The following is a 27,550-nucleotide window of genomic DNA, read 5'->3' as shown; positions in this document are numbered from 1 at the left end:
GGAATTGTTAAGTGATTTTGAAAGTGACAGTGATACAGAGAGTGCCGAAAATATTGTATGTGAGAGAGAAACAGAGCCTCCTAAGCGAAAGAAGAAATAACACATTGAGTACAAAAGCTATTTCATCACTAATTTTGTGGCGGATGGATTACTTTTCTTCACCAGAGTTTCAGGTAACTGACAGGTCTGAGGGCCAAGTAGTGTTTAATGACAACCCGAAAATCATTGATTTTTTTAAAACTTTTATACCAGTGGAGTTGGTGCAGACAGTTGAACAAATCTGCATTACAAACAACCAGTAGAAAACATTTAACTATCACCACAATCCAGGTTTGGAAAGTATTTTAAAATATCAACTTATATACTTCTAAGGAGTTACATGTATTACTTGCCTACAGATTTTAGGAAATAATATTATTTTGGCTCTTTACTTTGTATAAAGGTAATGCACGCATGGGCACATAAGTGTAATTTTGTTTTCTCTCAAAATAATATTGAACATAAGTGTAGGATTTTCCATTTGCATTTAGATTCATAAACAACGAACATTTATAAACATTTTAAGCTAATCCTCCCACTGATAAGTTAAAATTTGAGGCTTCTACAAATTTTTTTACATGCGAATGGAAAAACTCAGCACTGAGGTACCAAACAGTCATGTGGTAACTCAGCACTTGAAAGGTTAATCTCAATGAAAACCTTTCAGAGGTGAAACCATTATTTAAATTAGCAGCTTGATATAATGAGAATAAAAAAGGACAGAATGAAAAATAAAGAAGATAAAAGAATAGTAAATCCTTAGTGTTGAGCACTAACACAGGTCAAAGTAACACCTCCCTTCCGCGCCAATCTGTTTCATGTTTAAGCTACAGCGGTTTGGACGGGCAGTGCATCATTCAGTGTCTGTACAGCCCGCAAGATGAACAGTAGGCACACAGCTGAACAAAAATGTCATTAATCAAAGTCTGTGCCCACACAGGCTTAAAATTACTTTTGTCCATAAATAGTAATGTAACAGTTATGGGTTTTCATTACAGATTTACAAAGACTGACTTGAGGGCTAGAGCACAGAAAATTCATATAACATACTTTACCATACTCTAATGAGAAGGGCTCAGCATTGTCATACACAAAATATAGGCAATTTTTACCTTTGTGGATTAAAGAAATATACCGGGTGGTACAGCTGCCCCTATTTTTTCCCGAATATATGCAACCAGCTAGGACGTAAATGCCTCTTAGTCCCATCTTGCGCAACACCTTACAGCAATGTTATGTGCAGTTAACCCGATGTAGACTTCTCCGCACAATGGAAAAATGGTACAAGAGGCAGTAAGTAAGGTCCATCTCAAAAACACTGTACCATTTTATGTAGAGCGGTGTTCAATACTCTACTAATTTTTACAAAATGTTACTATACTGTACAAACCATAAACACGCCTATAGCTGTCGGTAGAGAATTGCGCACCTGATTGGTCCAAGAGGCCATTTTCTTTTGATAGAAAGGGCGGTCGTGGTATCATAGAAAACATGATAGGGTAAGACCAATTACAGACATGTCAACGCACCACCATTTTGTACAGTCTCATCACATCGAAATTGATAGAAACGTGTTTTGCACTGTAGTTTATAATCTGTGGCACGCAAATGCCGTACAGCAGATGTGATAGCTTACGCCATGTAATTACTACCGTTAGAGCGATCAAAAAGGGCATAAAATGGGACCAAAAGGCTGTAACTCATCAGTAACTTGTCAAAGCGGGAACTTCCGCTCTCCTCGTGAATACAGAGTTACAAGGATGGCGCTTGTACGTTGCAAATAGCTGCGCGGAATTACGTATGGAAGAAGTACCTCGATAGGTTAATTGAAGCAGGAAGGGTTCCAACCATTCTTGAGTCATGCATTTTTTAATGTCATTTCGTATTCGCCTAGGCATCGTTTACGAAGACCTTTTTGAAGTCTCCGATATTCTTCTACGGAAGTTATAATAAACAGGTATCATAAATATCGCCACATACGCACCGATTGTGAATACCACCTGAAACATAACGCTGGACTCATTCAACCAAGTAACGCGTAGAAAATGGTTGCAACTATCTGGGCGTAAGAGAGACGCAATTCTTTATTTCACTGTGGTGTTTGCACATTCGAGTTCAGAACTTTTAACATCAACAATCAGTATCGAAGCGATAGCGTAGGTAATTCCATCAGTACAGAGCTACGAGACCAATTCTTTGTCGCCTGCAGTGGCTACATGGCACCAATCACAGCGAGCATACGATATGTTAGCAGGCATTTAGAGTTCGAATCTAGTTACGAGCTTTTCAATTTTATTTTTATATTATACTTGTAAGGTCATTCGAAATAAATATTTAACGTTCTTAAGTCTCAAAAGTAATTTGCCACCTTTACAAAGAAAGCATACATACGAAAGAAATAATAACACGAGACTTCCATATGGCAAACGACTACAGGGAATGAAGCGCAGTGCACGTGTTGTCAACATTCTGACCCACCCATTCAACCAAGCAACTGCGCACGTTTGACTCGAAGACCAACTAGCAGCGGTCTACACTTCATACGTAGGGCACATGAAACAGCATATCGTAATCCTACCAGCAACGTGTGAGCACGTACTGTACGGTTAGCACGAATGCAAACATTATGTATTCACGGGATGATTATGCGAATATGGTACTACTTTATGGAGAAGCAAGGCAAAATGCACGGGAAGCCAGACGCTTGTATTAAGAATGATTTCCTGGACGAAGGCTGCCAACTGCAGATACATTTCGACGTGTTGAAAGATGGTTGCGTGCAACAGGGTCATTTCATACATTACCCCCCGTTCGGGATGCTCCAGTGACGTCTGGAAATAACGACGAAGCTGTTCAAAATGCAATTGCATACAACCCGCACACAAGCTCACGGGCCATAGGAAATGAACTGAACATCAGTCATGTATCTGTACTGCGAATATTGCACCGCCATAAATTCCACCCTTTCCATCAACAGCTGCACCAGGAACTTCACGGAGATGACTTTCCAAAACGGATAGAATTTTCGCAATGGATATTACAAAGAGTTGAAGCTGATGCGAATTTCTGAATGGACATTCTCTTTAGTGATGAATCCAGATTTCACAAAAACGGAACTGTTAATCGTCACAACTTCCATTACTGGAGCGTTGAAAATCCTCACTGGATCAGGGGAGCTCAATTTCAGGTACAATGGGGCGTCAACGTGTGGTGCGGGATACTAGGTGACAAGATAATTGGACCATATTTCTGCGAAGGAAACCTCACGGGACGACGCTATCTAGAGTTTCTTCGTGAGTACCTCCCACTCTTATTGGAGGATGTGCCCCTTATGACACCGTTACGGATGTGGTTCCAGCAGGATGGAGTTCCCCCACACTGGTCGTTGGCAGTACGGAACCACTTGCATAGGACATATCCTGGACGATGGATTGGATGAGGGGGTCCGGTCACATGGCCGGCTAGATCACCTGACCTTACTCCACTCTACTTTTTCCTCTGGGGTTATTTAAAGGAAAGAGTCTATGAGCAGGAGCCTGAGAGCCCGAATCATTTACGGCGGCTCATCACGGAAGCCTGCAGGCAGATTCCACCACATATGTCGCAGCAAGCAAGAATGTCTCTCCTCCACCGTGCTCAGATGTGCATTAACGAAGCAGGTGGTCATTTTGAACATTTGCTTCATTAATCGAATGGCCATGCATAAGCCCATCGCACCGCTGTCGGTACAATCTCACTTTATTGCAAATAGCTCTTTTAACAGCTCCTTAAAAAAACAAACATAGCTGAGTACCTGCAATATGAGAACTGATCATGATTTAGATTTGTCGTCAACAACACGACTCTCGCCAACATCAACAACGCAATAAAAATATTCGTCGTACACAGGACTCGAACCGCCTACTAACGAACACCGGTACTCTCCTCTAACTTTTAGCAAGCTCGGCTATCACGGGTTGCTGTTTAGCACTGTTGTGTTGCTGCTACTTCTAGTCATTCACCAATAATCTTCTCTGTACAGGACGTTTCTGCGACACATAATTTTCACGATTCTTTACCATCATCGGTATTTTATCATTAATGCTGATTTGCTTGACACGAAGAAACGAATTATGGAAAGCGTTGTAAGATCAGACATTGTAGTGAGTAGTCAACGTCAATATTTTTAGGTTCGACTATAATCTGCGGGTTGCATAAAACTGCGTGAATAGGGGCAGCTGTACCACCCGGTATATTAATAATGGTTTAAATCTGACACTTCAGAAACTAACTCTAATTATGTTTAAAAACATTTCATAATACCATGGATGGTATGTCAATTGTTAACAGCTTTGATAAACAAGATTTTAATGAAAGAGAACATGAACAGTTCTCTTTTCTTTTAAGAATAAGATGCATGTTTTTGACCATAACAGAGTTCCACTGCTTGCAATTTTTAATTAATTTTTTTTAATATGGACTTTTTAAATGTAAATTATGATGTGTTATAACATTAAGTCTTCTCTTAGGGATTTTGGAAATCATTAATGACTGCTGATGAAGAGAACAGATATTATTCTTGAAACATGTAAAAAACCAATGTATATTTATTTATATCGTATTTGTATTGACAAGGCAGAAATAATAAAGCCCTGTTAATTTAATAAGCACCAGAGTTTCTCGTAATTCCCAAGAGCTCCTTTTTTACTTTTCAAGCTAATGTGCCATGGTTTCAGAATTGCCGGATATTTGAATGCCGGATATGAGGAAATCTACTGCACAACAGTCTACAAGTGGGTTATTCATTAAACTGAATATTTTAACCACTCATGCAAATGTTAAAATAATAGCTCAAAATATTTTATTACACAACACAAAGATCACAGAAACTAAAGAATAACATACCATTTGTGTTGTCATCATAGCCATTCTTTGAAACTTCTTTTGCAGTTGATTTGGGAGGACATTTCTTATCCAGTTTTGATGGTTTGCTATGGGAAACCTGAAAAATAAACATACTTCTTATGAACAAATAAAGGGTTTTTAAGTAATCATGAATAAGCCTGGAAATAAGATGAGGAACAAATCATGCATCACTCTCCAGCATCATGCATGTTTTAACTTCTGAGGATTATATAGGATGAACGGGAATGCAAGAAGAAATTCAAAGTTCTGAGGTAAATAAAATGTTGCTGTGAAAACAAACTACCTAGGTTTAGATGACATTTTAAAAAATGACTTTACAAACATTTAAACATACACACAAGCAGCAAAGTGGGTCACCGAAAAGAGTCATCAACATTGTACATGCATGCACAGAAATGGTGTCCCGATATAAACAAAGTATGCACCCCCTCCCCACCTCCCAACCTGCAGGAAGACAGTCCGCTACAAGACTACTGTGACTGAAATGGGCACAGTGGTGGATGTATAGCAATACACACGCTGTGCCTTCAGCACCACCCGTTCACTCCCTTCCCCTCCTTTTTGACACTAAAGTGGCTTTCAACACTATCCCTTCTCTCCCCTACTTTTCAGTACTGGAGTGGGGCAATGTTGATTGTTTATGTCAGGACACTATTTCTGTGCATGTGTGTACAAGCAGAGAGAAATATTGACCAAACATACTTTTAAATGCTGGAACGTCACAAGATACGAAAAATGAATTCAGTTTTGGCAACATGGCAGTTAGCAGTATGGAGAAGGCATTTCAATCAATCAATCAATCAATCAATCAATCAATCAATCAATACTGATCTGCATTTAGGGCAGTCGCCCAGGTGGCAGATTCCCTATCTGTTGCTTTCCTAGCCTTTTCCGAAATGATTTCAAAGAAATTGGAAATTTATTGAACATCTCCCTTGGTAAGTTATTCCAATCCCTAACTCCCCTTCCTATAAATGAATATTTGCCCCAGTTTGTCCTCTTGAATTCCAACTTTATCTTTATATCGTGATCTTTCCTACTTTTATAAATGCCATTCAAACCTATTCGTCTACTAATGTCATTCCACGCCATCTGTCCGCTGACAGCTCGGAACATACCACTTAGTCGAGCAGCTCTTCTTCTTTCTCTCAATTCTTCCCAACCCAAACATTGCAACATTTTTGTGACGCTACTCTTTTGTCGGAAATCACCCAGAACAAATCGAGCTGCTTTTCTTTGGATTTTTTCCAGTTCTTGAATCAGGTAATCCTGGTGAGGGTCCCATACACTCGAACCATACTCTAGTTGGGGTCTTACCAGAGACTTATATGCACTCTCCTTTACATCCTTACTACAACCCCTAAACACCCTCATAACCATGTGTAGAGATCGGTACCCTTTATTTACAATCCCATTTATGTGATTACCCCAGTGAAGATCCTTCCTTATATTAACACCTAGATACTTACAATGATCCCCAAAAGGAACTTTCACCCCATCAACGCAGTAATTAAAACTGAGAGAACTTTTCCTATTTGTGAAACTCACAACCTGACTTTTAGCCCCGTTTATCAACATACCATTGCCTGCTGTCCATCTCACAACATTTTCGAGGTCACGTTGCAGTTGCTCACAATCTTGTAACTTATTTATCACTCTATAGAGAATAACATCATCCGCAAAAAGCCTTACCTCCGATTCCACTCCTTTACTCATATCATTTATATATATAAGAAAACATAAAGGTCCGATAACACCGCCCTGAGGAACTCCCCTCTCAACTATTACAGGGTCAGACAAAGCTTCACCTACTCTAACTCTCTGAGATCTATTTTCTAGAAATATAGCAACCCATTCAGTCACTCTTTTGTCTAGTCCAATTGCACTCATTTTTGCCAGTAGTCTCCCATGATCCACCCTATCAAATGCTTTAGACATGTCAATCGCGATACAGTCCATTTGACCTCCAGAATCCAAGATATCTGCTATATCTTGCTGGAATCCTACAAGTTGAGCTTCAGTGGAATAACCTTTCCTAAAACCGAATTGCCTTCTATCGAACCAGTTATTAATTTCACAAACATGTCTAATATAATCAGAAAGAATGCCTTCCCAAAGCTTACATACAATGCATGTCAAACTTACTGGCCTGTAATTTTCAGCTTTATGTCTATCACCCTTTCCTTTATACACAGGGGCTACTATAGCAACTCTCCATTCATCTGGTATAGCTCCTTCGACCAAACAATAATCAAATAAGTACTTCAGATATGGTACTACATTCCAACCCATTGTCTTTAGTATATCCCCAGAAATCTGATCAATTCCAGCCGCTTTTCTAGTTTTCAGCTTTTGTATCTTATTGTAAATGTCATTGTTATCATATGTAAATTGTATTACTTCTTTGGCCTTAGTCTCTTCCTCTATCTCGACATTATCCTTGTAACCAACAATCTTTACATACTGCTGACTGAATACTTCTGCCTTTTGGAGATCCTCACATACACACTCCCCTTGTTCATTAATTATTCCTGGAATGTCCTTCTTGGAACCTGTTTCTGCCTTAAAATACCTCGCATCATTAAATTAGTCCACTACCACTGTCTAGTACCACTTTTGCATGAAATCAGAAATGACTAGCCCTCTGACGATTCCACAAAAAGCACGCAGGATTTGTGGGGAAAAGTGCTTGTGTACAGTAGGAAGTAGTTAATAAAAAGACCTCAACAATATTGTGAGACAGCAGACAATGGAATGATGGTAAACGGGTTGAAAAGTCATGTTGCAAGTTTCACCCAGTGCAAAAATCCTCTCAGTTTTAATTACTGTGTTCATGGGGTGAAAGTAGCTAGGTGTTAATATAAGGAAAGATCTTCACTGGAGTAATCACAATAATGAAGTTGTAAATAAAGGTTGCAGATCTTATCATATGGTTATGGGGGTATTTAGAGGTTGTAGTATGGATGTAAAAGAAAGGGTGTATTAGTCACTGGTAAGACCACGGAGTATGGTTTCAGTGTATGGGACCCGCAACAGGATTACTTAATTATAGAACTGGAATGATCCAAAGGAAACAGCTCAATTTATAATTTCTGGCAGAAGAATAGTCTTACAAAAATTTCATAAACTTCGGGCAAAGCAGTGTGTTTTGAGCTGTCAATGGAGAGATGACTTGGAATGACCTTAGTGGACAAATAAGCTTGAGTGGAGTTTTCCAAGGTAGGAGAGCTCATATGAAGATAAAGGTGGAATTCCAGAGGACAAATTGGGGCAAGTATGTGTTTGTATAAAGAGGAATTGGAGGAATTAGGGATTGGAAAAATTTACCAATGGAGAAGTTCAATAAATTTCCAACTTCTTTGAAATCATTAAAGAAAAGACTAGTTAAAGTAGTGACAGCGAATCTGCCACTTGGGCGACAACCCTAAATGCAGACTGATGGCGACTGCTTTTATGTATGTTAGAAGCGAAGGTACCAAGTCACAGAAATTTTTCTGACATAACCCACGCAAACTGATTAATAGGCAGCAGGAAAGCGAGCATATCACAAATCACATAATTTGGCAAATGTTATGAAAGCAGCAAAGAAGGAAGCCTTATTGCCAAAGACTGTACCAAATTTTAACACCCAATAACATTTTAAAATCATACTTCAACAAATGGAAGTACACTTTTCCCGTGACAAATTACGTTAAAACGATGATTTACTGTAATCTTTCAAAGTGGAAACGGTCATAATATCCTTGTGTAAAAGAAAATCACCATTTTATGTTGAATATGAGCATGACTCTCTTCAAATGAATGTATGCAGTGTTGTTTCCACACTGAAAGTGTATACATGTTTCTTTCCCAAGGTGACAAATAGGATACAAATAGAATTTATTCATCTGGAATGGCTACTACCACACCTGAATGAGGAGAGGGATGATTTCATATTGCCACCAAAGTCACTCCACCGCTTTTTATGAAGAGGTCAGAGATTTCAAATCCAGCACTTACTGCAGCATTGGACTGGATGCAAGACTGATTATTATACTGTACCTGTCTTGGACACCTCGCTCACCACACTTAGAAACGTGCATTTCTATTTTTGCAGAGTTCCTCGTATAACTGCACCTATTCTGGATCTGAGGGGCTTATAAAGCTGTCTTTTTAAACATCACCACAAATGTGCTAAGGCATATTTGAAGAAAAATGGACAATTGCACAGTTGTCTCCAAAATAACGGGTACACACAACAGCATTTGTAAATGCAGATCAGTGGTGACTGGCTGATTTGATATTAATCAGAAAAATGTAAGATTTTATATACAATAAAAAACGATTAATTTCCTATCTCAACTGTACAACAAGCACTCTCAAGTACTCTCAAACATCATTCAATGTAGTCCGCTACTACTGTACAATTCAAGAAAGATCCTGTACCGCATCACAAAAAAATGCATGTTATGGTGATCTGTAGGAGTGACTTCACAATACGGAGAAAAACTGATATTAGAAAAAATATCATACATATGCAATGGACTAAATATTGAAGAACAGACTGTAAAAATTTAATAAATAACCGGAAATGAAGTTCTGAAGGTATTAAGTTTAAAGAAACACTGGAAGATGTCTAGGACTATCTTATTCAACACAATAATTTACAGACAAGAAAATTTTTTTTTTTTTTTTTTTTTTTTTTGCTAGTTGCTTTACGTCGCACCGACACAGATAGGTCTTATGGCGACGATGGGACAGAGAAGGGCTAGGAGTGGGAAGGAAGCGGCCGTGGCCTTAATTAAGGTACAGTCCCAGCATTTGCCTGGTGTAAAAATGGGAAACCACGGAAAACCATTTTCAGGGCTGCCGACAGTGGGGTTCGAACCTACTATCTCCCGAATACTGGATACTGGCCGCACTTAAGCGACTGCAGCTATCGAGCTCGGTACAGACAAGAAAAGGAAAGAAAAATGGATTTAAAGTTAAAGAACTAAATTATTTCAAGGAACTATAGGTACTGTAACGGACTCTTCACTTCATCGGCAACTACTGTTATGAAATTCGCCACGCACATAACCTCTTTTCTACGATTAGTATGGACTTACCCTCATCATCATATAAACTGCATTTTTTCTCCAACTGGAACTTGCATACTTCTGTGAACTTGCATACTTCATACTTTGCATGAACTCTACTCTATTCATCTTCACCATCTTCGATAAACTAACTTCCTTTTTGCCGGCTGACGTCACGTGACCGCCTGGTTTATTCGCGCATGCTTCACTAATCTCTGGAATCTTCCAGATATATTTCTCATTCTACTCCACACTATAAATACCTGGCCTCCTCTGGAAATATTGAGATGGACTTAGGCCTGTGTGGAGGGAGCAACATCCTACGTCAACTTCGTTCTTAATTACATGTGCCCAGAAGTCTTCATTTGCGGGCAGTTCAATTTGCTTCATGATGAGGTATGACAAACTGATTTCTTTACAGTAAATATTTTTAATTGCATTGGGACAGACTTTCCCTGCAAAATTAAACTGGGAGCATGGCATCTCCAGGCCGAAATTTCACTTGCCCCTTTTGTATTTAAAACTTTTCACTGACGACCTTCGTAACAACTTTCTTTTGAAGTGTGTGTGTGGTGTATTGGCAACTGTGCGACTTCTACTGTACACACACTTCTATTCGTTCAGTGCTTCGGGATATTGTGAAACTGGTTTAATGGAACTACATTGTGATTATTCGGCTGTAGAACTACGTTACCTAGTGTTAATCTGTGTGATAACGGAAGTGGTGACCTGCATATAGTATTTGCATTTTGCTCAGATAATTTTTCAGCTGGTATACTTGAATTTGCTAACTGAACATCTTCCCTTTCTTGTCGTTCTGGGTTTCTCTTTTTATTGCAGTATTCATCCTTTCCTTGTTTGTCCCTTTCCTTTCCTGCGGCATTTTCTCTTTTTCCTTTCTTTCTCTTGGATATCTTATCTCTTTTTTTATATAATGAATTTGTAATCCGTGTAAGTGGTTGGGAAAATTTTATATTTGTATAGTCCTCCTTTCATGTAAATTGTCAGAGGTTTGATTTATTATTTCAATATATATATATATATATATATATATATATATATTTCTAAATTTTATATTGGTTTCTGATCTATTTTCACTTATCATGTCCCTTATTCCTCCTTACATTTTTCTTTAACTTTCCAGGTTATGTAGCATCCTTTCCTTTGCCCAATATCTTGTTACTCAGCAATGATTGTTGGAGATTTCTAAGACCACGGCCTCCATTCTTAATTTGATAGTTACTTCATTGCATAAATCTTACTACTTGAGGGAAACTATTCTTAGATTTTCCCTTAGCACTATTATACATAATATATGTATATTACTCCCATGGGCCCCGTTACTATATGTTCGAGATGTGATTTAACTATTTCCAACTAAACCACAAAATAATTCTTTTTAATGAGAGAAATCATAATTATAACAGAAATGATCATTTAATTACAAGAAACAAAGTAATAAAATTGTGTCTCCCTTCCTGTTCAATATTTCTTTCTCACAAAATCATACTGCAATCAAGGACTGGATTCAGGATACCAGTACTGCTAGTTACAATGGGCAATTCTCAACTTAATGAAATGGAGTGCATGAGTCGGTGCTCACTCCAGATCACCAGAACTACTGACATAGCACAGGTTTGTTCAGAGGCAAATCTGAGGGAACGACAAAGAGGAAGCAACTCTTTTGAAGTCAATGCTTGGAGATTCACACTTAATCCATTGACCCATGCCTTTATATGCCTTTCTTTCCACCAAAAACATCAATGCACTTTTTACATATTTTATCTTATCATCTATGTAACAATAATTCAAAAGTTGTATGATCAATAAAATATCTTGTTATGAACTTCATTTTCACACTTAACATAAATCTCTCTCAAGTAATTACTTGTAATTCCTTGTTTATTCTTTATTACATATATATTTTAATTAGTTCATGTTCATTGGAAACCACGCTAAGCAACTTGTACTTTTCTGGAAGTAATGTAACTCTAAAGCTTAAAGTCTGTCAAACACTAAATATAAATATAAAACCTACAATACAAAAACATATCTGTTTAAAAAGCAGTATATGTTCGAGATGTGATTTAACTATTTCCATCTACAAAACAAAACTTATTAAAAACTGAAAGGAATCATAATAATAGAAATGATAATTTACAGGAAACAAAGTACACAAAATTGTGTTTGCCCTCCTGTTAAATATTTCTTTTTTGTGAAATCCGATTGCAGTCAAGGACAGACATGTTTTTCATGGCTCCTTTTTTCCCTTTTTTTTTTCTGCAGACCAGAATTGCTGCATACCTTCTCTGGCAGCTTGTCTCCTTAAAAACTTGTCCATTCCCTGTTCTACTACAGTTCTTCGTGGAAGTCACTAAAGCATTGAACAATATATCGTGTTCGATCTTTTTCATAATTATCATCACTACACAACCAGAGACAGCAAAATTGGTGTTTGTTATGGGAGAAGATCAATTTGGCCTCAGAACAAATGTAGGAACACATGAAACAATCCTGACAGTACGTCTTGTCTTAGAGGATCGAATTAAGAAGGGCAAGCCCACATACGTGGCGTTCATAGATCTAGAAAAGGCATTTGATAATGTTGATTGGACCAAGCTATTTGACATTCTGAAGGTGATCGGGATCACGTACCGAGAAAGAAGAATTTTCTACAATCCATACAAGAATCAGTTTGCAGTGATAAGAATCGAGGGCTATGAAAAAGAAGTAGCAATCCAGAAAGGGGTGAGGCAAGGCTGCAGTTTGTCCCCCCCTCGTTTTCAATGTTTATATAGAACAGGCAGTAAAGGAAATGAAAGAAAAATTTGGAAAAAGAATCACAATCCAAGGAGAGGAAATCAAAACCCTGAGATTTGCCAATGATACTGTTTTATTTTATCTGAGACTGCAGAAGATCTGGAGAAGTTGCTGAATTGTATGGATGGAGTCTTGAGTGAGGAGTACAAGATGAAAGTAAGTCCAACACAAAAGTAATGGAGTGCAGTCGTACAAAGTCAGGTGATGCAGGAAATATTAGATTAGGAAATGAAGTCTTGAAGGAAGTGGATGAGGATGAATATCAGTACTTGGGTAGGAAAATAACTAACGATGGTAGAAGTAAGGAGGACATAAAAAGCAGGCTAGCACAAGCACGGAAGGCCTTTCTTAAGAAAAGAAATGGAAATTAAGAGAAAAATACAAATTTGCATAATTTTCTCATTGTGATTATCTTAAAGTTTTCCATCATCAATATGTTTACTATTTATTTTGCAAAATGTGCAGTCATGAACTATTTATTTTGCAAAGTGTGTAGTCATGAAAACATCCACTGTTTCAACTGCTGGTCATCTTGCTCACGGCAACTGAAACTACAAGTGATAACACTGCAGAAACAGGACCACTTCGCAAGCTACGCATGAGCATCACAAGTATGCTTGTAGTAACCACGTGGGTGACACACAATTTGTTTATTAACAAACACTGGTCTCTGTGTTAATTATTTCTAGGAATGTAAGCAAATACTGGTTGGCAATGGGTAAGAAAAACTGGAGTTACAGCGCACACTTTAAAGTAACAAAGATCACATTCGCAGAAAATAGCAGCAATTGTGATAATGCACGTGATTTTTGTGTACAGCCATCACATGTACTATATGCTACCAGGGTATTAAAAAAAACAGTTGCAGTGTGTCATGAGACAACCTTATCTCGGGGACAAAATAATGCCAGTATCCAGAAAATAATAAAGAACAGTTAAAAATATGTAACGCTATAAAAACAACAGCTATTCAGTTTCATATGAAATGCTACAGTGAAAGCCGAAGGAGACTGCAAAGAAAAATACAGGAATCTTATAGTATAGAGTAAGCAAAAGGTGGCCGAGTAGATTAATGGAGAGGGACGTGGAGGAAGACTGACAATAACACAAAAACTGTGGAACTACGTGGATATGTCATAAAAAATGGTGCTAACAAAATGCAAATTCTCTTTGATGTGCTGAGAAACATCATACCCAATGAGAAAGGTTCATTCAGGGTCATAATGGGAACAGCAGGTGCAGAGAAACTTTGCAGCACAGTTATGGTAGCCGTTACTACAGCCAAGTGGAAACTCCCTCCATATGTTATATTTAACAGGAAAACCATTCCAAAATGGGAGTTGCTGCCCAGGCTGCATGTTGATGCTCAAGGGAAAGGATGTATAGCATTCGCCCTAATGAAAGACTTAGGGGAGAATAAAAGCAAAGTTGCATGGAGGAGACGTCCAGGTCATTGGTTAAATTTTAGTAAGTCTCTCCTGGTTTTGGATAGCTTCCATGGCAATCTTGCTAACAAATGACAAGAAATATCGAAGGTGGCGGCATATCAATTCTGCAGCCACTTGACGCCATTTAATGACAGTGTGCTGTTGATTTACGCAGAATGGATGGATGCAGAATCTCATCTGCTGACGTCACCTGGAAAAATGAAGAGGCCTCGTCTTTAATTGATCAGTGAATGGATTGTGTGGGTATGGCGGCTCATTTCACAGAAGATCATTGGCAACAGTTTCAAGAAAACTGGAATTGCGAACAAGATGGATGGCATGGAAGACAACTCCATCTGGGGGAGGAATGAGACAGTGATGAATCATTGCAGGCAACTTCTCATGAAGGCGACGAGTGATAAGGTAAGTAGACATCTTCAAAATTTAAAATCTGTTGATGGTATGCAAACCCCAATATGCATTTATTTGACTGTATCAATTTTCCATTTCCCTCATCAGGCTCCTACTTTTAAATGGGTCTGCTTATGTGGTAAGCGAGCAGCATGCAGCGACACGCTGGCCCACTTCCGTCTGTTACTACTATTAATTTATGTTTTGTGTATCATAGTTATTTGAACTAATTTCAGTGAATATTTTAAAATAAGTAACTACTTTAGGAAGATCTAGATTTGCATTTTTACATTATATTAAAATCTGAATTTGCATCATTTTTCCTCCCCCTTTTTAAAGGTTATAAAAGTGGGAAAATTATAAAGGTAACTACAGTATTAAGTCAAAACTAAAATCAGAAGTATAGCAGTTTTGGAAACTGACCACTGAAAAAAAAAAGAGAGAGAAAAAACCACTTATGAGTAGAGTTCATGACTTATAGCATTTAAAACTCAGATTTAGCATTTTGATTTCCAAATTTAGCATTTTGTCGCATCTAAACTTCTCAAATTTAGCTTTTTGTAGCAAATTGTTAAAAATAGGCATAATTTGCTAAATTGCACACACAACAGTTGGGAGTAAAATCATACTGTTTAATCACACATTGCTCGTCATGCAGTTTTGAATTCACTATGGAAAATAAGACAAACATCAACATAAGACTGCAAGAAGTATTAACGCACACACATGAATATGCCTATTTACAAATTTACAAACACAATGTCAAAGTGGAAAATACTATTCTGAACGTATTTTTTCACAGTACAACACCTACAAGAGGAATTTCAATGATGATTGACATACAACATGCCAATTGTTTTAAACAGGGTCCACCTTCATTCGAGACCGCCTATCAGTTACAATTATGTTGAACTTACTAAAAAGCTCTGCATCGACAATGTTCGTGGAGGCCCAAATGCACAGCAGTGTTGCCGAGGCAAAGGAAGGACTGCAAAACATTTTCTTCTTCAAGTCTTTGATTGCAAAGTCGGCGTATCAATATAGGCTTATGTGTATCACTTACATAAAAATGTCCCGATATGTGACTCTCGGCATGCTGTTTGATCGTCACTTTGCTTCTACCCATGACTACCAGACAATAAAATAAATTGCTACCAAATTTTAAAACAGTACTACTACTCAACACCAATGTCAATAACCGACTATGATCAAGGGTCAACACAAAGAGAATGAACATGTGTACTTGAAAGTGTATTTGTGGTTTGATTGATTGTTCTCTTCTGTGCTCTTTGGCCAGTGAAAGATATTCCACACATTCAATGATTTAACCCTTTGGCCTACTATTACTTGTGATAGGAAATATTCCCTTACATACCATTTATTTTTTTGTCACTTTTACATAAATTTGACTAATCACATACATAAGAATACACAGAGCAAAGTGAGCTTTTAGCTTGTCCATAGTAACAGGAAACCAATGTTTTTGTTCATAAGTACTACTGGTTTCAAGGGAAGCAGATAAATTAGCAAGAAATATAGAGCATAGGCATTGGTTTCCTTAGTAATGTGATTCCAGAACTGTGGGGTTAGAAATTCATTCCCTACGTCCATTTCTTTCACATTATTTCCCTGATTTGAATGTTACAGAAACAGGCTTATTGTCAACAAGATCATAATTCCAAGTATCATTTTACTAGATTTCTAACCCGCTCTTGTTGCATTTTGGTTTTGTCACGTAGTTTCAATTGGCACTATCATCTCGGAGCTGAAATCGGAATCACTTTCATCACTATCAGCTGAAGTAGTATTTTCACTCTCCACAGAATCATTTCCACTTTCAACATCACTATTTTCAAGCCAGTTACGAATAACCTCATCCAAGCACGGCATGGATGAGGTTATTATTACATGTTATAAACTTCATTTTAGGTCCGTATTGAAAAATTTAACAGTTCAACAATGATAAAGGTGTTTTAATTTATTCCACCTATTCAATACTTATATTATCACGTATAGTTGTTACATAATTAAATTCTTAGTTACATGGGACATGGGCCAAAGGGATAAATCATTGAATGTGTGGAATATCTTTCACTGGCCAAAGAGCACAGAAGAGAACAATCAATCAAACCACAAATACACTTTCAAGTACACATGTTCATTCTCTTTGTGTTGACCCTTGATCATAGTCGGTTATTGACATTGGTGTTTTAATTTGAATTTTAATAGAAGTTTTAGTCTCTGACAAGATTATAGTTTAATCATAAGACAGTTTTCCATTAGCATCTTTTTATTTTATCATTTTTCACAATTTTATTGTTCTGAATTTTAAGAACAAACTAAACTTTTAACTTCCACTTTTTATTTTAGTTGTATTTTTGATGATTGTATTTAACGTCCACTTTTAATTTAGTTGTATTTTTGATTATTGTATTTAGGCTGAAGATGCCCTTAATTGAGGGCGAAACATGTCCCATGTAACTAAGAATTTAATTATGTAACAACTATACGTGATAATATAAGTATTGAATAGGTGGAATAAATTAAAACACCTTTATCATTGTTGAACTGTTAAATTTTTCAATACGGACCTAAAATGAAGTTTATAACATGTAATAATAACCTCATCCATGCCGTGCTTGGATGCCGCCATGATTGTTTACAACGAGCGGCAAACCGAGGTGCTTTTTATTTTCCGTATTTTAGCTCAGATTTACTATTTACACCGAGAAAATACCTTCAGGTATCATCTGACATCAATCAGGTAGGCTGGAACCAGCCACCCGCGATAATGAACTTATAAATATTCCATGCACCACGACGGAAGTGTACGTCACAGTATGTAATCGCCATTTTATGATAGCAATGGGCGCGTAATAATTCTCCCAAATTGACACATGCTAGCTAATGTATTTAATATTAAATAATTTTGTATTGATGAAATGGATTATGAATTTTGTAACTTATCTCAATTTTAGTTTCTTAAGAAATTTTAGAACAAACATGCAACAAAGTAAAAAGAGGTGCTGTACACAGAATTGACAAGGGTAAAAATCTCTTCCACTGATACATGGATATAACGAATAGGCAAGATCCTTACCTTACAGAGACAGTTCAATTTGTAAAGAATAAAAATTTGGTATCTGCTTGTTTCATGTGATGTGCTGAGAGAAAACTGCCAACAAGATTTCTGCTTAACTAAATCCAGTAATAGTAAAAAGGGTAAACCATACAGAGATTGAGAGTTACTGTTATTGCTGAAAAAAAAAGGCAGCACCAATGAGGACATTCTCCACCTGGGACATCGCATGTGAGGCAAAAATCACCTTTTAGTGGAACAAAAACAAATATGTACATGATTTCCACAATATGTAACATGCATGTTTCAACATATGCTCAAAGTATTTTACTTATCACGGGTAGTGCAATATCGCTCATTAAAAACTAGAAAGTTTTCAAGAAGCTGCCGCTAAATCCAAAATTTTGTCAGATACAATATGTAGTAATCAGACATAACAGCACACTTGCAATGGCGAGACATTTAGTGGAAGTCAAACTTTTACTTGCGCATACAAATCTAATAAACACACCTTGAGCTCTGACAGGTAAGCTATGAATGATACATGTATTCCCTTAGCCTAGTTTTGAGGTAAAACAAGATACTATAATGCCAACATTAACTGTAATATTCATTCCTTAAATATTAACAGAATGATAGCAACTCTTTCAAGAAATTGTCATTACCACCCGACCACAACACTTATTTGGAGAACAGTATGTCACTTAATGAAGTATGAAGTGTACAAAGATTGTACTTGTCCTTTTGTGTTTTCATTACCAGGTGAGTTGGCCGTGCAGTTAGGGGCGCGCAGCTGTGAGCTTGCATCCAGGAGATAGTGGGTTCGAACCCCACTGTCGGCAGCCCTGAAGATGGGTTCCTGTGGTTTCCCATTTTCACACCAGGCAAATGCTGGGACTGTACCTTAATTAAGGCCACGGCCACTTCCTTTCCACTCCTAGGCCTCCCTCATCCCATCGCCACCATAAGACCTATCTGTGTCGGTGTGACTAAAAACAGATTTGAAAAAAAAAAAAAAAAAAAAAAAAAAGGTGTTTTCATTCTGTTTTCCCCCCCTCCCACACTAACCTGTTATTGCTGGAGAGTTTTCTCAATATTACGTGTTACTTTCTCTTTTCTTATTTTTCTATATATGACTTGATTTGCACTTGTTTGTACCATTCTATGACAGGCATTCCATAGTAACGGTTGTTACAGTTGAAAAGTTAAAAAAGACTAATTTGGAGAATGAAATAACAATTGATCAAAATCTCATCAATTGCAAAAGAAAGCTCCTACTTTGTGCGTAGGCCTACTATGGGCTATTATTTCATGAAATAAAACTTTTCCCATTATTTTAACCCTCAATCGGGCGCGCTCTTCCGACAAACACTCCCGGGCGGGCGCGGTCTTTTAGACCGCAGCGATTATTTTCATAAATTATTGTACAGCCTTGGAATCTAATAAAAATGTTGAAGTTTAATACTGTTGCAAGTAAGTTTACTTTTATTTAGATAATATTTAAAACATTTTTACGTACTCAATGACCGCATTAGAAAAATAAAAACTTGTTGAAAATTGAGTTGATTTACAAATAAATTTTGAAAGCTTTGAAAAATAACTTTCCATTCTATTTATTTTTTCTGGTTTATAAAATGGAAGCTGTTTGAACTAGATATATTTTTATCCTCCCCTTCATCCATTGTCACTGTAATATTTCTGGCATAAGTAATCATAAATTAAAACACCGTTTTTTCAGAAATATTTGTACTTCAAATGATAAAAGCTTCTAATTTTACAGCCTAACAACCACCTTTGTGAAAAACATGTATATGAGAGAATTATACAATATTTTCTGTATATTTGAGTTCATATTCAAGTTCAATTTTGCACTATTTTCTTTATGTGAACACACTGAAGTATTATTGTCATTGTTTTAACCAAATATTGGTATAGTCGACAATGTTTTGTACAATATCGTCTGGAAAAAATAGCTCCAAAGTTTCAATTGGAGTTTTAACATTACTGGCTAAACCTTTAGGCCCTGTAAGGCGTGTTACAATATTATGACCTGGCCCACGAACAGTCCTTGCGAATGTTGGGTGCGCACGCCATTCTGTCTTACCGTCCTTGATTGTCAAATTCACTTCGGAAACACCAGCACCGCTTCCATCATCACCAGATAGCTCACTATTTGTATCATGGTCAGTAACCTGAAGATTGTAAGTTTCGCCATCATCACTTTGTGGCTGCTGTCTGGAAGTATCTTCTGCTGCCTCATCAACTTCTTCCAATAGGCATCCTACTGCTTTGTCTCTGTCTTTCACAAATTCAGTTATTCTTTCACTTTCTTCCTTTTCAACACTCTCTATCAATGATCGGATCCTTTTCTCTTCGGCAGGATCCATGTTGGGATGTATACACACACGAAACTAACGAATCTAGTAAAACACAGCCAGGCGCGTACTGGTCACAATGACAAAGACACAAGTTAAACTAGCGGGCGCAACGGTGTAAAAGACCGCAGACTGACTGGAACATCTACCTTCCTGTTTACAGGGTGTCTGAGAAGGGACCACCCTATCAGGTGGCTAGATGATCCCTTGGGGGGATAGTCTGGAGGAGGGGGGCATAGCTGACCTTCAGATGGATTCCCTGACCGCTACGCGCCCGATTAAGGGTTAAATATTATTGACCCATTGGATTGTATTTCTCCTCTTGTGTTTGCTCTGTGTTCCTAGTCTTTTACCACCTGTATTCACCCTATCTTTTTGTCTGCTCCATTTTTCAGTGTGTTACCTTTCTTTCTTCTTACCCTACACTTCCCACCAGGGATGCGCATGACTAAAGCATGGAACTGAGTGTTGGCTCCCATCAACTTTGAACACCGAGAAGCCTTGTAAATCGTAGCTAACCTGACGATATTTGCACAGCCACGCGCATGGCGAAGCAATAACACAAATAATACTATGCATGTTTATACTCATTTCCCTGTAGGATTTTGAGTGTTATAGAATGAATTATCGTTAACGAAGATTACGAGCATAACGATAATAGTTTAAATACAGAATGTTAAGCCAGAAAATACTGACATAACAGACCCTGGCTAAAACCATGGAAGATAAAAACAAATCTAACACGGGTAAGGCCATGAAAAATAAACAAAATTCCAACATAGATAAAACCATTAAAATAAACGTAGCAAATGAAGCTTTAACCAAACCCACCAGTGTTAACTCACATACATGATGGTAGCTATACAGTGTCCAATAAATTAAACCGCGCCGGGCTGAGTGGCTCATGTAATATAGATAAGAAAATGTAAGGTGGCTCAGGCGGTTAAAGCAGTAGCATTCTAAGCCCAAGCTGGCAGGTTTGATCCTGGTTCAGTGCAGCGGTATGCGAAGGTGCTCAAATACGTCAGCCCCGCATCGGAAGATACACCGGTACGAAAAAGAACTCCCGCTGGACAAAACTCTGGCACCTCCAAATAGCATAAGACGTTAGAGAAACATAAAACCAATAACATTACTGACTTAAACCATGAATTTCATCCTATAAATAAAGTTACATGAATGAGCCATACAAATGACACCCGAATTATAATTCGTGCTTGCTCCACATGGGACAGTAAAGCACGGCCAGGCTATGAATGACACCAGCTTCTTTCTCCACTGCTTTTTTCCACATGCTGTTGGGGTCACAGGTGCAGACTGTGTATTATATGTAGAGTATTAACTTTTGCAGCAAATGCTGTTGTCACCTTGAGACACATTCTACAGAATTGGTTATATGTTTGTCATAAATATGTAATTTAAGTCCAAATTGGCAACTATTTAATATTATTCTGTCAGAATAATATTAATAATAATAATAATAATAATAATAATAATAATAATGTTACTTGCTTTACGTCCCACTAACTACTTTTACGGTCTTCGGAGACGCCGAGGTGCAGGAATTTAGTCCCACAGGAGTTCTTTTACGTGCCAGTAAATCTACTGACACGAGGCTGTCGTATTTGAGCACCTTCAAATACCACCGGACTGAGCCAGGATTGAACCTGCCAAGTTGGGGTTAGAAGGCCAGCGCCTTAACCGTCTGAGCCACTCAGCCTGGCAGAATAATATAAACAATAATTGGTAAAAAATGTGTCTTAATCCTACTCTATGCACTCGCTGGTTGTTTTATGTAGTTAAAATTCACATTGGCAATTTTTTAAGATTATTCGGTCAGATTATATTATTATTACTATGCAAAAAGAAACATGGTGTGACAGCGTTGACCACTGCTCACCCCGATGGCCTGTGGTGTTTAAAAGTATTGTTATAATATGATTATTATTATTATTATTATTATTATTATTATTATTATTATTATTATTACTACTGTACTGTGAGCAAGGCGTCTCCATCAATTCAATATAGTGCCCTTCGACTATTGTGCATCCATCCTTAATATAGTTGGGGACAAAACATGACGGCCTCAGTTCCTAGAAACGAGCTGGAAGCCAGTAGTCAATCACACCCTGCACCCTGCTGAGTTAAATAGTTGTAAGTGACCCTTGTTTGTTTTGGAGAGGCTGCCAAACCACTTTCTTCCTCACTCTCTGTAGTATTTACCCTTTCTTCGCGTAGAGTGCAGTAGCCGATTTGGCAACTCTGGCTGCAGTAGAGGTAGTAAATCTTATAAGTCGCTAATAGACGCCGAGCTCCCGCTGGAAAATAGTGGTGTGAGTCGAGGTCGTTATGATTTGTCTCCAACTATAAGAACTGAGAACTATGTGAAATCCTAGAAGTTTTTCCTTTGAGGACTAGATGTATGACATTATTTTCTAGTGCTTTCCTGGGTTCAAAGCAATTACTAGTCGATGAGATGTTGGGCCACCTATCTACATCCTATTATTTTATTTTTAATATTCCGAAGTTAGATAAAGAGGTGGGGGTTCTGGCATCATGTGGTGTCTGTAAACAAGGTTAATGGCAGAAATTTTATGTGAAACAACTGCGTGTGAAGCTATGGAAGATTTCTACATTCCCCATTAGTATGCAACTGCTTTGCAGCCCACTTTTTTTCTTCAATTACAATGTAGGTTTTTCTTGCTTTTAAATTAAATGTAACTTTCTTTCCAGTCTTCGGAATTTCATATTTTCGTTCCCTAATGAAGGAAGACTGGTAAAGTATTTACTGTAATTTGCTTTATGTCACTGAAGTTCATATTGGTGATTTAGAAGTTTACCGCCGAATCTCCATCTTTGTCATAATCCTACATTAACAATAACGATAACTTGAACAATATTTAATGTTTGCTGGCTAATAATGTTCTCCTTGTCCTGGTATTTGTATTACCTTAAATGATCAGGGGGTTATCAAGAGGACGCAAAACTACAAATGCAAGCAGTTCCAGAAACAGTCGATAATTGTGTCAATGCATCAGTGAAGTCGAGTGTGTCAGTTCCAGAGACAGCAGCCTCAACTCTTCATGACTCCATTTGCAATCCATCCCCACTTTCCACACACTAAGAGTGAAGTTCAGTCAAGATGGCCCCTCAATGACTGTTGAAGACTGCCCTCCTAATGAACATGAGCTCATTGGGAGATATGAAGTGGATGTGGAGGAGCTGGGATTGATGAGGAGAGAGTCAATCTATTTGAAAACATATTGTCCTAGTCTATTTTTGTTTTCTTTCCACTTTCTCCCCTCTTTCCACACTGACCTCTCATGGTGTTTTCCCTATTATGTGTTCCTTTCAATGTTCCTATCTTTCTATACATGACAATTATTCTTCTGTGTGTGGTATACTGGCCTGGTGACAAATGTTTATCCATAATATATAAGGGGCAGTCAAATGAAAACCAAACACCCGCTACAACGTGACCACTGAATGGTTTTATTCAAAAGTAATTACCTGAAGTGTTAATATATTTATCCCACTGCGAGACAAAATGATAAGTTCCAGTTTTGTAAGAAAAGGTAGGTCGCTGTCAGATCCACAACTGCACCTACTCGTGCACTTTCTCGTCCGAATGCAACCGACGTCCACAAATGTCTTTCTTCAGGTCAAAAAAAAAATGTGAAAAACACAAGTTGAAAAATCTGGGCTGTACAGAGATTAATGAAGTGTTTCCCAACCAAATCGCTGAACCTAACCTTCGAAATGGTGGCACCACGTTCCGTTCCCTGTGACGATATGGGACAGAAACTCATACTCTCTCCCGTGGTACTACTGCAGATGACTCAGACATGACGCCATTCTGTCAATCTTTTGTCCCTCCGTCTGTTGATGTGGAACCCCATGCACGCACATTTTTCGGAAATGCAAGTGAACTTTGGATAATGGCATGCACGGAGCTATAGCTAATACCAATCTGAACATTAATTTCCTCCTACATAATTCAGTTTTCCCGGATAAGGCCATCAATCTGCCCTATCATATCAGGAGCAATGGCTTGATGGGCCTGTCCTGGGCGAGCATCGTCTTGCAGTGATGTGCGCTCTTCTCTGAATCTTCTATGCCATTCATGCACACTCGCCATAGACATGCAGTGTTCACCATACACAGCAGACATGCGCTGGTGAGTTTCTTGTACCCCAGCATCCTCAACCACCAGTAAACGAACCACACTTCTTTGCTCTTCTTTGTTTACGTACATTTCTACAGCTGGACGAACAAACTAGAGCAGTCCGCGCACAAACAAAGATATAACCCCACAACTGTGTGCACCAGTGAATTTTCACGATGCAGTTCTCCTATCACAGCGATGATAATATCAATACATAACAACAGTGTTGCCACCTTTTGCATATAATGTGTGTTATGGCTGGTGTTCGGTATTCATTTGACAGACCCTTATACTTAGCAAGTACCTTAAATTACCTCTACTGACCATACAGCTTCTGCATAATAAACTGAAGTGACTATAATGTTTACAGTATACCACAAACTAAAAACCCCAGATAGGCCACTTCTCAAAACTGCATTGAAGGGACAAACGTACATTTTATACTAAGATCTTCATCAAACAATGTAAAATAATAACTGTGCCTAATTACTATACATGCAGTCCAAGCATCACTACAAAAATTACTTTGTCTTGCCATTTGAAAGAAAATTATCAAGTTTCCAGCAACATTCCACAGTTTTCACTGAGAAATAATCACATACCAGAGACCAGCGTGGGAGCAAAAGCCCTTTTATATTGCAATATGAAAATAGTAAGCAAGAGGAAAAAAAAGAAAAAAAAATACTGTTAGATTTGTAGTCATTGCGTGCAACCACTAGAAGGTATCTCCTAGTCAGGAAAGGGACAATCAAATGGCTGTCAAAATATATTTGAAACTAAACGAAATAAAACATATCCATGCTTCCTAACAAGATGAACAACATTATAAAACATATAAGAAGTAGCATAAGTGATTGATTAAACAGATCTTACTTCTCAGTTTTAGTTTCAACCTACCAGTTACAAAACCACAGTATGAAAGGCAAGGAAACACTACAGATAATTAACTAGGTTGATGAAAAACCTGAAAACTACAGGAAATGGGAAGTCTACTGAAAGGAAATGGGGACTTCATGACATACATACCAAAACAAGCAGAGAAGCCAAATATAGGACAGGCAAGGATCGGAAAGTTGGCAATCAATTCTTCTCAGCAATCGTAGCTGGAATGAAGTAAGGATATGGAACATTCTTCCAACCCCTAAGATAATGCTGACTGCATCTTGACATTCTCTCTACATAAGACTAAGCAGACAATATTCAAGCAAACTGAGAAACATAAAGCAGGTAAACACCATATCGATGATGATGACACTTGTCGTTTAAAGGGGCCTAACATCTGAATTCCATAGAAACCTGTAACTGAATGAGCCCCCCACTGGCCTAGCAGTGTTATGATAATCATGGCAAGCCTGGAGCAATGCCACCCATTTTCATACATAGTACAAGGGCAAGTAATAAGAATTTTAGCACTTCGTTCAATACTGCACATTTACAAACAATGTGGGGAAAGAATTCCTCAAGACACACCAACTTAAATTGAACAAATAACATTTTCTAATAACATTTTCATGGTCAATGAGCATCACTGTACAGCAGGAGACTCCAAGTCATTCCATGACCAAAATCTTCCTTATATTTAAGATTCCTTAAATCCTATTCTACTGATTTCAAAAACAAAGTACATGAAGAGCTGGAGTAATTCCCCAATTTTTTAGAACTCTCTTATTGTTTACTTGAATGATAGGCTTTCATTAATGTAAACATTGTAAAGCTCATTATGTAACTACATCTTCATTATAAACTGTTATGCCTTTTGGCGTTCAGTCCGCAAGCGTCTGAGACCAAGGGCCTCCACAATTCTGTGCATGCAGCTAGCTATGCGGCCACACCTCTTATCACTAAAACATTAAAAACAGAGTCTAACCTTCATCAATGTGGTCTCCCTCTACTTCTCTTACCATCAATGACCAAGTCCATTATTCCCCTACGTAACATTTCCTCCTCCGTTCACTTCACATGACCCACCACTGAAGCCAGTTTACACGTACAGCTTCAATCACTGAGTTTGTTCCTAACTTAGCCTTTATCTCCTCATTCCGAGTATCCCCTGCCATTATTCCCATCTGTATGTACCTGCAGTCATTATCACTATTTACATGTCTGTTACCTCGAAGTTGTGCATAAGGTAACCTCAGTTCATCCAACTCTGACACACGCACAGCAAAATAGCTCTGAAAACAGACTGATGTAAAGATAGTTTCGCCCAAGATATATGTATTCATATGCATATACTGTAATTAGTATAATTAATACTCCTGATTTTAAAAGAAACTGCAGGAAGATAAATTCAGACTGTCAGGGCTCTTTATCAGGAATTCCACTGCACGCAACATAGTTTCTGTTAGGCACGTAAATGAGCGAAAGATGTGGGTAGATTTGTCAGTTGGAGGAATAAGGACTAGAATTGTGTCTGTATATTCATCATGTGAGGGTGCAGATGAGGATGAAGTCGACAAGTTTTATGAAGCATTGAGTGACATCGTGGTCAGGGTCAACAGCAAGGATAGAATAGTGCTAATGGGCGATTTCAATGCGAGAGTTGGGAATAGAATTGAAGGATACGAAAGGGTGATTGGTAAATGTGGGGAAGATATGGAAGCTAATGGGAATGGGAAGCGTTTGCTGGACTTGTGTGCTAGTATGGGTTTATCTGTTACAAATACATTCTTCAAGCATAAGGCTATTCACCGCTACACATGGGAGGCTAGGGGTTCCAGATCCATAATAGACTATATCTTAACAGACTTCGAATTCAGGAAGTCTGTTAGGAATGTACGAGTTTTCCGCGCATTTTTCGATGACACAGACCACTAACTGATCTGTAGTGAACTAAGTATCTCTAGGCCTATGGTAGAGAAAGTGAAATCTGTCTGCAAATGAATAAGGGTAGAAAATCTCCAGGACAAGGAAATTAGACAGAAGTACATGGATATGATTAGTGAGAAGTTTCAAACAGTGGACAGTAAGCAGGTTCAGGATATAGAAAGTCAATGGGTGGCATACAGGGATGCTGTAGTAGAAACAGCAAGGGAATGCCTAGGAACAACTGTGTGTAAAGATGGGAAAAGGCGAACATCATGGTGGAATGATGAAGTGAGAGCAGCTTGTACACGTAAAAGGAAGACTTATCAGAAATGGCTCCAAACAAGGGCAGAGGCAGACAGGGATTTGTACATAGATGAAAGAAATAGAGCGAAATAAATAGTTGTTGAATCCAAAAAGAAGTCATGGGAAGATTTTGGTAATAACCTGGAAAGGCTAGGTCA

At 38.0% G+C, this 27,550-nt stretch overlaps 1 protein-coding gene across 4 annotated transcripts in view; it reads right to left on the bottom strand.

Moving 5' to 3' along the window:
• Positions 1–27,550, bottom strand: part of LOC136864111 (YTH domain-containing protein 1) — a 541,394-nt gene that overhangs the window by 398,943 nt on the left and 114,901 nt on the right. For all 4 annotated transcript variants that reach the window (XR_010859272.2, XR_010859271.2, XM_067140687.2 and 1 more), the window contains one exon: positions 4,924–5,020. Coding sequence is in view for 2 of the 4 variants with exons in the window: in XM_067140687.2 (XP_066996788.2) it covers positions 4,924–5,020 (97 nt within the window). In the remaining 2 variants the exon portion in view is untranslated. The remainder of the gene's footprint in view (positions 1–4,923; positions 5,021–27,550) is intronic.

This window comes from Anabrus simplex, chromosome 2, assembly GCF_040414725.1.
Source record: "Anabrus simplex isolate iqAnaSimp1 chromosome 2, ASM4041472v1, whole genome shotgun sequence".
Taxonomy (NCBI): Eukaryota; Metazoa; Arthropoda; class Insecta; order Orthoptera; family Tettigoniidae; genus Anabrus; species Anabrus simplex.
Note: the sequence above shows the minus strand (reverse complement) of the source record. Positions and strands in the feature narration are given on the sequence as shown.